The 12,068-nt window shown below is 39.0% G+C and overlaps 1 protein-coding gene across 1 annotated transcript; it reads right to left on the bottom strand.

The window, feature by feature from the left end:
• Nucleotides 1-801: 801 nt before the first annotated feature.
• On the bottom strand, nt 802-10,255 carry LOC106553792 (amine sulfotransferase-like). Its single transcript, XM_014072359.2, has 6 exons — nt 10,114-10,255; nt 9,401-9,609; nt 8,200-8,326; nt 6,727-6,821; nt 4,615-4,795; nt 802-962 (listed from the first exon to the last, which is right to left on the bottom strand). Exons 1-6 carry the CDS (start codon nt 10,253-10,255, stop codon nt 802-804), a joined length of 915 nt encoding a protein of 304 aa, XP_013927834.2.
• Nucleotides 10,256-12,068: the final 1,813 nt, after the last annotated feature.

The raw sequence follows: 12,068 nt of genomic DNA, 5'->3' as shown, positions 1-12,068 counted from the left end.
AGGTCCAGTGGCTGGCCAGAAGCGGCACCAGCAGGCAATGGGGTATACATGAACAAGATGGCGGCAACAATCATGGGACAAGTCCGGCGACCCTTGGCACTGTCGTCGCCCTGTTTGCACTGGTCATGTATGTGCACCCCAGTTGCCTGCTGTTGCTGCTCATGGCCGGCCAGCCAGGAGAACAGTGTTGCACTGGAGGGAGGGCATCACAGTGGAGATGCTCAGAAGGCAGACGCCAGCCTCAGTCTTTAAGGTACTTCGATGGGGGGAGGGGACTAAAAAGGGACAGGCAACCACAGGAGCTGCCTTCTGAGCAGATTCACTGTGAAGGGAGGCAGAAATGTTCTGTTTCTCTCTGCCACAGCATTCAACGTGGCTCATTCTCTCCTCCTTCTTTTGCTCATATACACAGAGCAAACATGAGGAGGCAAGAAGCAGCCAAGTGGAATGCATGGTTTGGGTGGGTGTGGCTTGGTGGGGTGGTGCTGCCCCACATTGCTGTGAATGATATCAAGTTGGCTGTGCCCACTTGGTCACATGACCCCCCCCCCCACCAGCTGCGCCCACCAAGCCACACCCTTCAAACCAGTAGGGCGAACCAGTAGGGAAAATATTTGAAACCCACCACTGGTCAGGCAGCTATGGAAATCTAAATCAACAAACAAATGCCCTAAAAATGACCAAGAATTTAATATTGTTTTGTCCTATGGTCCCTGCAGAGTTGAGAATTAAACATTACAAGGTGACATAAAGATTCTTCTTGGAGGGTCATTTCAGACTCAAACTATTTGAAGGTGTGTATCAGATATTATTTTCCTCCAGTGATCTGGAAATAGGCTCAGGCTCCTCCTGAATATCCCAGCAGAACTTGAAGGGCAGCTTTTCCATCTTCTTCTTAAAGACACGGTCAAACCTTTCACTCTGGGCAACAGTCATGAGATTCTTCCAGTCGCCAACAGTGCCTGGGAAACAATGGTTAAAAATGTCAACAGTTTTTGTATTCATTTTATCTAGAGGCTATTTATGTCATCATATCACCAAAATGGACATTCTTACACATTTTTCTGTGACTAAGTTTGTGTTTGAATGTATATACAGTCATGTAAACAGGAAGTATACCCTACTTGAGTTCCATGGTTTTATGTATGAGAACATAGTAAAAATCTGCTCCTTTGCAGTTAAAGTAAATACAACCTCAGATGAACAACATGACATTACACTATGTCATGATTTATTTTTGAAAAAGTAAACTAAAATGGAGCAGCTGTGTGTAAAACTTAAGATTCAATAATTTTGGAAGAATTTTCATTCAATTTTGGAAGAATTTGGCCCACTAATCTTTACAACATTACTTTATAACATCACATAATTGAAGTTTGTGAGCATTTGTTTATGTACAGTTCACTTGAGGTCCCACCGTAGCATTTCAATCGGGTTGAGATCTGGACTTTGGCCATTGCAATACCTTTATTTATTTTTTTCCTTTTCAGCCATTCTGTGGTATTTTTGCTGGTGTGCTTAGGGTCATTGTCCTGTTGCATGACCCAATCTTGGCCAATCTTTAGCTGTCAGACCGCTGGCTTCACATGTGACTTCAGAATGCTCTGGTATACAGAGGAGTTCATGGTCAACTAAGTGACTGCAAGGTGTCCAGATTCTGTGACTGCAAAACAAGACCAAATCATCCTCCCTCCACCACCATGCTTGTTGTTTAGTATTAGATGTTTGTGGTGATTGGCAGTGTTTGGTTTTTGCCAAATGTGACACTGCATATTGTGGCCAAACATTTCAACTTTGGTCTCTTTTGTCCAAAGGACAGTGTTCTAGAAGTCTTGTGTTTTGTTCAGATGCAACTTTGGAAACCAAAGCTGTGCTGCAATGCTGTTTTTAAAAAGAAGAAGCCTTCTCCTGGCAACCTTGCCAAACAAACCATCCTTGTTCAGTCTTTTTTCCAGTTGTACTGTCATAAACTTTAACATGCTAGCTGAGGCCTAAAGGATCTGAGATGTAACTCTTGGATTTTTTGCAATTTGTCTGAGCATTGCATGGTCCATCCTTTGGATAAATTTGTTGGGATCTTCACCCTTAGGGAGATTGGCAAATGTCTCGAAAGTTTTCTACCCATGAGTAATCTTCCCCACCGTAGACTCATGTGCTTCAAATTGTTTAGAAATGACATTATAATGCTTCCCAGACTGATAGTCAGCAACAATTGGTTCTCTAAGATTATTACCGCTGCCTTTCCGCTTTGAGATTGTGTTAAGACATACCTCAATGCTGGAGACTAGCAAACTCCTAAAACTTCAGGTTTTATAGAGGTAGTTACACTTGCTGATGATCAATTGATTAAGGACACTTGATTTGCAGCACTTAACTGTTACTTAGCCTCTTCATACCTATGGAAGAAGTAAGGATGTTCTTAATTTTTCACACATGGCTTCTCCATTTTGGCTTTCTTTTTGAAAATAAATGATGACATGGTGTAATACATCATGTGTTGTTGTTCATCTGAGAATGTATTTACCTACTTTGAAGAACTGCTAAGGACCAGATGATTTTTTACTATGTCTTGATACATAAAACCATAGAACTCAAAGAGTGTGTGCTTTCTTTGTCACATTAGTGTATAGAAAACATTTCAGGACTTCAGCTGGGTACTGTAGGGATGAAGATCAAAAGTTTCCAGTGGTGGTTTACACTCTTCAGTTATCTTGCCTACTGTAGGCTTCCCTGAGTCAGAGAAAGAGGGTAATAGTTTGAAAAACCTGACTAACTTGGAGCATTGTTCGTTCCTCAGTTATCAAAGGAGTGCTTAGCTACCCCCCATCCATCAAGCAGTTCTTAGAAATCTGCATGTATAGTTTTTGGGCAGGAACTTGTTTCTTACTATCTTAACTTGAGCTGGATTACAGAAGGAGGACTTGATAAAAGGGCAAAGTTCTCCCTATCTAGAAGGTGGTGAGTGATTCTCCTGCCATAAGTATCTGTTACTGGGAAGTCATGGAATCAGTGGTCTCCCAGTGAAGTTCTAAATGATCTTGAGTTCATCCCATTATACCAATGCTTAAGAGAAACGATTGGTGGCTTTTTGATCATTGGATAGGTCCCTGCAGGTTTAGAGGAGACAGTTCTAAGGCTGGAGAACAGTGCACTCATATGTCACAGAGAACTTTTCTCAGGTTGAAAATAAGTGGATTAGCCTTTCCAGTTTGAAATCATTAGCCAGTGACATCACTGTTTCCAGAAAGATGCCCCAGGAGTGTTGCTCCTTTCATGTTCCCAACAAGGTGCTAGAGAGAATGACAGGAGCTCACCCCACCATGCAGCAGCACTCGGATTTCAAACATGGGTTTGCTTACTTTCAACCCAGCATCCTCACCATGTGACTCATTGCATTCCTGGTGGGGGAGATTACCAAAGGTAGAGAGTGAAGAGGTTGTGACTCCACCATCCTAAAGTGGTTAGTAGGAGCTAAAACAACCCACTCCCAAAGGATCATTAGACTGTGCAACCAGCAGATATCATTGAAACAGATCGGATTATATCCACACCCGAAATTTGTTAGGGTGAACAGGAGAACACCAACATTGGCACAACTAAGAAAAGCTTATGGCTGCCTCAAATGTAGGCTGCTGATGAGGCAAGCACAACATCATGGAGAGACCCCAGAAAGAGAGGCTGTTGGGACCAGGGACATGCAGTCACTAGAGGCAAGAGAGGCGGGGCCTCACCAGTCTCCTCAGGGAAAGGAAAGGATTTTAAATAATTTTCTTAAAATAATTAAAGCCAGGGTAGTTGCTACCAGATTTCAAGTCACAGTGGCTTGGTGTCTGCTCTCAGTATTAACTAGGAGGAGGCCAGAGAACTAGGGGCCTCTTTTGCATAAGGATTTTTTCGCCTTTTAAGAGTTAAGCAAGGGTTAACAAGGGAAGAATTTCTTATTCAAATGAGGCACGTATTCTCTCGCCTCCTGTAGAGGGCATTTTTAGAGGCTTTTTCGAGTTTTCTAGGAGCGACTAGCTCAGTCTGACTTCAGAGCTCTGGCTTTTCAAGAGGGCAGGGTAGGGCAGGGAGAAGCAGAGTTGAAATCGTCTCTGAAACAGCTGGAAAAGGTCCGTGTGTAGGGAGGGGGGAGGAATTCAAAAAGTTTGATCGGAAGGCAGCAGGGAAAGGGGGGGTATGGCAGAGGAGCTGCTTTCAAGCCTTTGGAAAATATATCCAATCCAACTTCTGTGTTTGTGTTTGAGAGTGAGTGAATGAGAGAAGGATCGAAGTTCTCTGTCTCCGTGTGTCTGTTTGAGAGAGGGGGAGGGAAGGAGAGAGGGAGGAAGGAGGGGGAGGGAGAAGAAAAAGAATGGGAAAACTTATTTTGCAAGGGGGAAAAATGCTGTCACTTTAAATCGGAACTTAGTATGCCTGGCTGTGGAATTCTGGGAGTTGAAGTCCACAAGTCTAAAAACAGCCTCACCGGGGGTAAAGCTGACCACACGTCACTGGTTGGGACATATCCATACCACTTTAGAAAGTGCCTTTCAGATGAAGGTGACAACCCTGGTTTCAGATGAAGCCTGGCACATTCCAAAAGCCCCAGAGTATGAATTATTACTGCTCTACCTTTGCGAAGGAAGTCTCCTTTGCTGAAACCTGGAATATCACGAGCCATGAATGTGTAGTTTGCTCTAGAATCCACCTTCATGTTATCAAATGTCGCTTTATACACCACCTCATCCACCTCCTTTTCAGTTAGTTCTCTTTCTAGGAAGTTGCATATTTTCAGTACAAAACCTCTCAGGTCCTGCAATTTGATAAAGCTTTATATTAGTACATCCATAACAAGGAGAAAAGATGGAACACTGTGTTGATATATTAATGGGATTCTCAAGATTATTGCTTCCTTATATATATCTTGCATATTAAACTTTAATTCTTTCTTTTCCTGATATATAAATACCCTGATAAAAAATACCCTGATATTTAGTAATTGTTATTTTTTAAACAAAAGTCAGACATGGACATAAAAAGCAATATCAACAAATTAAAGAAATACTGCCTTAAGTTTCCTGCTAAATGCTTTCAAGAGGCAGGTTGTTGAGAAACATTTTTGGTCTAAAATATATTTATGTGCCAAGATTCAGACTCTTACATTGTTAGTACTTTTAACTGCATTAGAAGCTGTCCAGTTCCCAAGCCAGGCTTAATTAATTCTTTGGCCTCTCTTGAAAATTCAATTGAGTTGAATGAATCTCTTTTGAGCCAATACAGGAGAATATTATGAAAAACTTTGGCTAAGATTTTGCTGATTAAGGTGCATTGTGGATTTCCCTTATCTACCAAGTCTATCAAAATTAAATGAACTTTGTTTTGCTGAGCTTCTTTACAAGATATGCATCCTGTGAATTCTAGCATGACAAGCAAAATGGTCACAAATGTATCTTTTATTAATCTTTTATTAATTTTTTGGGAAGTCAGCAGAGTGCAAAAACTTTTTTTTAAAATTTGCCTCATCAAAATCTTGGTGTGTCTTATACTCCAAAAAATATGGTATATCAAAAATAGATAAATCTTATTGTATTCTTTGACAAAGTGGCATTAGTGGACCAGAGAAATGCTGTGTATATAGTTTATTTGGACTTCAGTGAAGCATTTGATAAAGTAGACCACAACCTACTACTTGATAAGATAGAAAAATATGGGTTAGACAGCATCATCACCACATGAATTTGTAACTGACTGACCAACTGCATTCAACATGTAGTCCTCAATGGAACTGCCTCTACATAGAGAGAAATATGCAGTGGGGTACCCCAAGGCTCTTTTCTTAAGCCCAGTATTCTTCAGTATCTTCATCAATGATTTAGATGGGGGAATAGATGGGGAACTCATCAAATCTGAAGATGATACCAAGATGGCAGGAGTAGCCAACATTCCAGAAAGTAGGTTTAAGATACAGAAGGATCTTGGACAGACTTGAACATTGGTTGCTATCTAACAAAATTAAATTCAGTGGTGAAAAAAATATGATCCTACATTTAGTCAAGATAAACCAAATACACAGATGCAGTATAGATGGTACCTGGCTCAATTGTGAGGGATTTCTCACAATTAGGACAGTCACTTAAATATGAGCCAAAAGTGTGCTGCAGCTGCCAAAATAGCCAACCCAGTCCTAGGCTATATTAACATAGGGATACAATCAAGATCACATGAAATGTTAATAGCACTTTATAATGTCTTGTTAAGATCATACTTAGAATACTACATCTAGTTTTGGTCGCCATAATGTAAAAAGATATTGAGACTAGTCTAGAAAGAATGCAGAGAAGAGCAACAAAGATGTTTAGGGGACTAGAGGCTAAAACATTAAGAATGGTTACTGGAATTGGGTATGGCTAGTTTAATGCAAAGAAGGACTAGAGATAACGTCATAACAGTGTTCCAATATTTAAGGGGTTGCCACAAAGAAGAGGAGGGGTCAATCTATTCTCCAAAGCACCTGAAGGCAGGACAAGAAACAATGGATGGAAACTAATCAAGAAGAGAAGCGAAGATCACTGGAAGTTTTAAAGAAGAGATTGGACAACCATTTTCTGAAGTGGTATAGGGTTTCCTGCCTGAGCAGGGGGTTGAACCAGAAGATCTCCAAAGTTCCTTCCAGCTCTATTATTCTAAAGCTTTTTGTGCTTGATGATTGTTCATATTGCACTACACAGCACAGACACATCTTACCTTTTTCATTTCTTCATAAGAAAGGAAAAGAATATTGAAATCATCCTTATGAGCATACCAGCCTTTTACATGGTCTAGCCACGAACCACCGAACACTGATAGGAGAGAAATGAATTTATCATAAACATGAGAATTAATGCTTGAATGTCCTCCACTTATCTTTATGTTCCTGGTGGGCCTAAAGATCAAAGCATAATAGCTTAACAAGAGGCTTCAGTTGTTTAGCTTGGTGCTGCAATGATCCACCTAACCATCTGTCTCAGGGACACATTCTTGATGCTTGAATTTCCTTCATTTATCTTTATGATCCTGGTTGGACCTAAAGATCGAAGCATGATAACTCAACTGAGGGGCTATCCTAATATCCCAGGATGTGGAGAGGAGAGAAAAGGAACAAGAGCCATAACTAATGTGGTTGCATACTTGAACTTGTCAAAGGAGAATTTTTGTCAAGATGCTGCTATATTGTTTCATTTCTTTGCTGCTATATTGTTTCATTTCTTTGCTTTTTCTTAATTGATGTTTGGGGCAATTTGGTTTGATTTTTTTACATTTTTGCACGTATAAGACTTACTCCAGTTTGCTCTTTTTCAATTTCCAACCTTTAAATGCTCCCTATGTGATTTCATTTTACAAAGATTTGGTTCGTAAGCCAAACAGAGTTACTATCTGTCTTTCAAATGAATATTGATATTTATCCATAATTTTAGATTCTGTCCATCCATTCCCAATCTTATCCTGATTTTAAACGAAACTCTATCAGTTTGATATAAGCTTTACCAATGGAAAGCCAAATGGGTCGCTGAATGTCCAGGCAAAGGAAGACACATAAATGATGCCAGAAATAGGGTGCCAGGCTTTCAACTACCACACCAGCAATCAATAATCCTGAATAGGAGTCACATTTCACATGGTGTCTGCCAGGACACTTTATAATATTCTCCCCTTAATGTGACCTCAGGGTCTACATCAAACTGTAAATCACATTGTGTCCGCTATAAGCTGAGGGCATATACTGGTGCAGTATTTTTTTTTCATATAAACAATGCTGAACTTCAGTACTTAGGTATCCTGGACAATGCTATTTGAATACAGATCTTTTAATATTTATATTGTATTATGTTTTAATAATCTAGGTGAAATGTTAATATATATTGTAAGTCTGTATATGATATGCCATACACTAACTAAATAAATTGAAATAAGCTATTTTCTCTTGCTTCTCTCATCCACTTTAACATTATCCATGGTTCTAGGATCTCTTCATTCATTCTACTCTACCTCCTGTCCGTTTTACATTGTGTAATGTTTAAATGAATTACTAAAAAAGTTTTTTTTAAAAAATTATTTTAACTTATTTTTGGAGAGAGGGTGGATTGTTTGCTCTTTGTGGGGAGTGGATTGAAATATATTCATTATTTCTTATCCAAGACAAAAACTGCCCAAAAAACATCATCATCAAGCTCTTCTTACCTTTGCCAACCAAAAAGTTCTCAAAGAATGTATCAAAATCCTTTATGGATTGTATTCCGACTGGCCTTTGAAAAAAATGATAGCTGGAAACCAAGACATCCTTTGGATTTCGAAGTACATAAATAATCTGTAGGAGAAAGATGATAATACCTGGTCAAAAACAAGAAAAAAGACAGATTGGCAGTAAAGCATACAGAGAGGGCACCAATAACTCTCATGCATTCATCTAACAGGCTCCATTCTATCACAGGATCTCAAAGCTCAATAGCAAAACCACATTTGAGAGCCTTCCAGCAGACCACCAGGATTGGGGCCAACCATCACTTGGGGGAATGAGTTTCCACATCAGCGAAGGTTTTCATCCTAGGGGCCCACTGAAAAATCTCTCTAGCTGATGAGAACCCCAACATGCTTATTTTACTGGACTTGATTGGATGGGTAGATGTAACTGGGGAGGGGAGGTCATTTTAAATAACCTGTTTGCAACACATGAAGAAGTTTAAAAACCAGCATCTCGAATTGGATCCTGAACCCAATTGGTAGCCAATGCAGTTTCCAAAGTAGAGGTGTAATGTATGCAATTCTTGGAGATCACGTAAGTGCTCATGCTGCTGCAAAAGCAGCTGAAACTTCTGGTGACTGGGGCATGAATGACTGAGTAGAAATTGTGGGAAGGGAGTGGAGGACTAAAAATACCATCCCTCAAATTAACAACCTCTCAATATTTTAAGATAGCAAGCAGCCATGCAACAGCCGTACAATCCATCCGAAAGTGTCATTTTGGGAAAAGTAAGATTAAGGATTAAAGCTCGCTATATATGGATCTACAGGTGGGTTCTTAGCAGAGATGGGTAGCTCCCAGTTTGGCCTGGATATGGCAAACTGGTAGTGGCAGCAGCGGGAGGCTCTCCTGTGCATGAGCGAACATAAGTGAACCGGTAGCACTGGCATTTGCAATCAACCTCTGGTTCTTGGCCTATTTCTGCTGGGCATGACATTCTGGCTTTAACACTGTTTTGTTTGTGTGGTTTCCCACTCAAACTTCAAAATTTGTTAGCATCCACCAAACACGTTGGAGCAATTTAACATCTGTTTGTTTGTCATTGCCTATATATCAATGAAACAATCAGATACAGAGCGAAAAGAACAGAAGGCAGGCAGCTCACCACTCCACCTCACAAGTTAGCAAAATATGTCCTACTTTTGTTCTTCTGTTTTGTAATCCTTCGGGTACCAAATTGTAAGGCAGATGGGAAGTAAATACACGAGGTGATGGGCGACTGGGAAAATCTACACTGAAAATATTATATTCCAGCCATGGAGCTCTGTCAATCAGGGTAATATTTTCAGTTTCATCTCGATGACCTTCATAAAGAATCAAGCTGATAATATTCTGAGTCCATATAGTGCCTGTAAATAAGGAATAATTAAATTAATTCACCCATAGCCATTATTATTTGGAGAATGTTGAACTTATGCAAGGCCAATCTTCCTATCAGGAAGAATAGTAAACGTTTCAGAGATGTGTAAACACAATTAAGTCTACTAAAATTGATAGATTAAGCTGATGGATGGATGAAAAAAGAATTGGTATTTATTTAACCAATTATTTATATCCTGCCTTTATATCTTTAGAACTAACTCCAGGTGGCAAACATACCAATATTCCTTCTTCCTCCTATTTTCTTCACAACAACCCTGTGATACAGATTGGGCTGAGACAGTGTGACTTGCCAAGGTCATCTATCCAGCAAAAGTATAATATGCTTTCCTACATTTCCAGCTTTTTTTAAAAAGTAAATGTTAAAATCTAGCTATAGCACAACAGAGTTACAGCAACCAATATACCGAGGAACTGAATAACAGTATTGGATAAAAGATTAATTCTTTTTTGGAAGACATCTTTGAACTTACCAGATTTAGGATATGTAATTAGGAATATATCATCATCTCGGGTTTCAAAACTGTCCAGTGACTCTAAATTTCCAGGTGAGGAGAAGTCAGTTAGGAAATGGATTTCTTTGCATTTAAACGGGAACTTTTTCTCTGGCTCCATTGCTTCAGCTGTAGATGCAATAATAGAACAATTAAGAATACTTCCTACATTATGGTCAATATTGCATTAATTCAGTTCTTTAAAAATAGATTCAGGAACTCATCCTCTGGCTCCATTGCTTCAGCTGTTGATGTAATAATAGAACAATTGTCAATACTTCCTACATTTATGGTCAATATTGTGTTAATTCAGTTTTAAAAAAAATCATGAATCCTGCTAACTTAAAGAAAAATGATGTATATATTATTAGATTTGTTTCCTTAATTAATTCATTAGTTCCATAAACTCAATTTTCATCCACAAAAGTTTCCATTGCAAAGAATAAATTTGCTGTTCTTCTTGGAATTTAAACATTCTATGTCGAAGATAAAGTTTTAATTACAATGTTAAGAACATACTAGTTGCAGTTCTTTTCTTGCCTTCCCTTCCTTTTCCTTACCTCATCTTATCTTATATAGCCTCTGGCAGTCAGTGATGTAATGTCCTGAAGTCACCTTATTACACAGCTTTTTCAATGTTCTTGTATTTCTGTAAAGGTAAAGATTCTCCTTGCACATATCTGCTAGTCGTTCCTGACTCTGGAGGGCGGTGCTTATCTCCGTTTCTAAGCTGAAGAGCCAGTTCTGCTTGGAAAGGTACATCACGTTCATACCTGCCAGAGTATTTGTGGTCCTCTATCTTCCAAGGTCATTCCGACATGGCATTACACAAATAATGCTGGTAAAGGGAAAACTGACACAATTTGCAGATCAAGTATAACAACGTGAATGAATTAATAATTATTAATCATGGTTGACTGGAAAGATATACTCATTAGCTATTTGTTGGGTAGTAGAGCATGGAGACATTCAACAGTGTGTCTCTTGGGGCATGCTGACTTTTAAAAAAAAATGCCAGCAGGAAGTAAAGGCTGTTTGGCAGGTTCTATGTTCAAAACAGCTGCCTTAGGGCATATCTGTTCTTTTCTTATATAAAATTATTTGGTTTTATATATTTATTGCTTTTTAATTTTGTGCATCTACTGTCAGTTCATCTGCCCACACAGCTGATTTTAAAACTCAACACACATAAAAATCTAAATTAGATTTTTATTTATTTCAAAAGCAGTCAAAACAGGTTCAATACTGTCATGCTCTAGGACTGTGATGGTGAACCTATGGCAGGCAAAAGTCTCTCTGCCAGCACGCAAGCTGTCACCCCAGCTGAACTTCACCGCGCATGCACCTCTCGCTGGCCAGCTGATTTTGTCATATCTGGTAGGGTGATCTCTGTATTGTTGTGAATTTTGTCTGTTTACCTCAATGGTGTCTAGTGATTAAACTACTCATAATCTTCCATTATTTTAGTATACATGATAAATCTTCACAAAATTCCTTAAATATATTTTCTACAAATATATTAAACAGCCCAAAGGGATGTTCCTTTCTCTTACTCCTTACTCATTCCCTTAGCACTCTTAAGAAAAAGTTACCTTTTCAGCTCCACACTTGGGTAAAAAACATATTATGGAATGCTATACATGTTATTTATATATGTTCTAAATCATCAAATATAGTAATTTACCCCTATCCCTCTAAAAACAATGCCACAGCCAAAATTTGGTTGGCAGTTGTATCATGTGTACACATGGTTCGGAGCATATGTGTTCCCCTGTCTGTCCAGGTTATTCCCATATGCTATTACACCATATGGTAACAAAATCAGTTTACTGTTTAACGTTGACATTAAGACACAATAGGAGGAATTTGGATTGCTCAAAAAAGTGACATAGGAGCATATTTTGTGTGGTCATATGCAATAACAACATCAAAGC

This window comes from Thamnophis sirtalis, unplaced genomic scaffold (genome assembly GCF_051295495.1).
Source record: "Thamnophis sirtalis isolate CommonGarterSnake01/CBP01778 unplaced genomic scaffold, rThaSir2_p1.2 scaffold_6, whole genome shotgun sequence".
NCBI classification, from domain to species: Eukaryota; Metazoa; Chordata; class Lepidosauria; order Squamata; family Natricidae; genus Thamnophis; species Thamnophis sirtalis.
The sequence above is the reverse complement of the archived record's forward strand: the minus strand, read 5'-3'. Positions and strand labels throughout refer to the sequence as shown.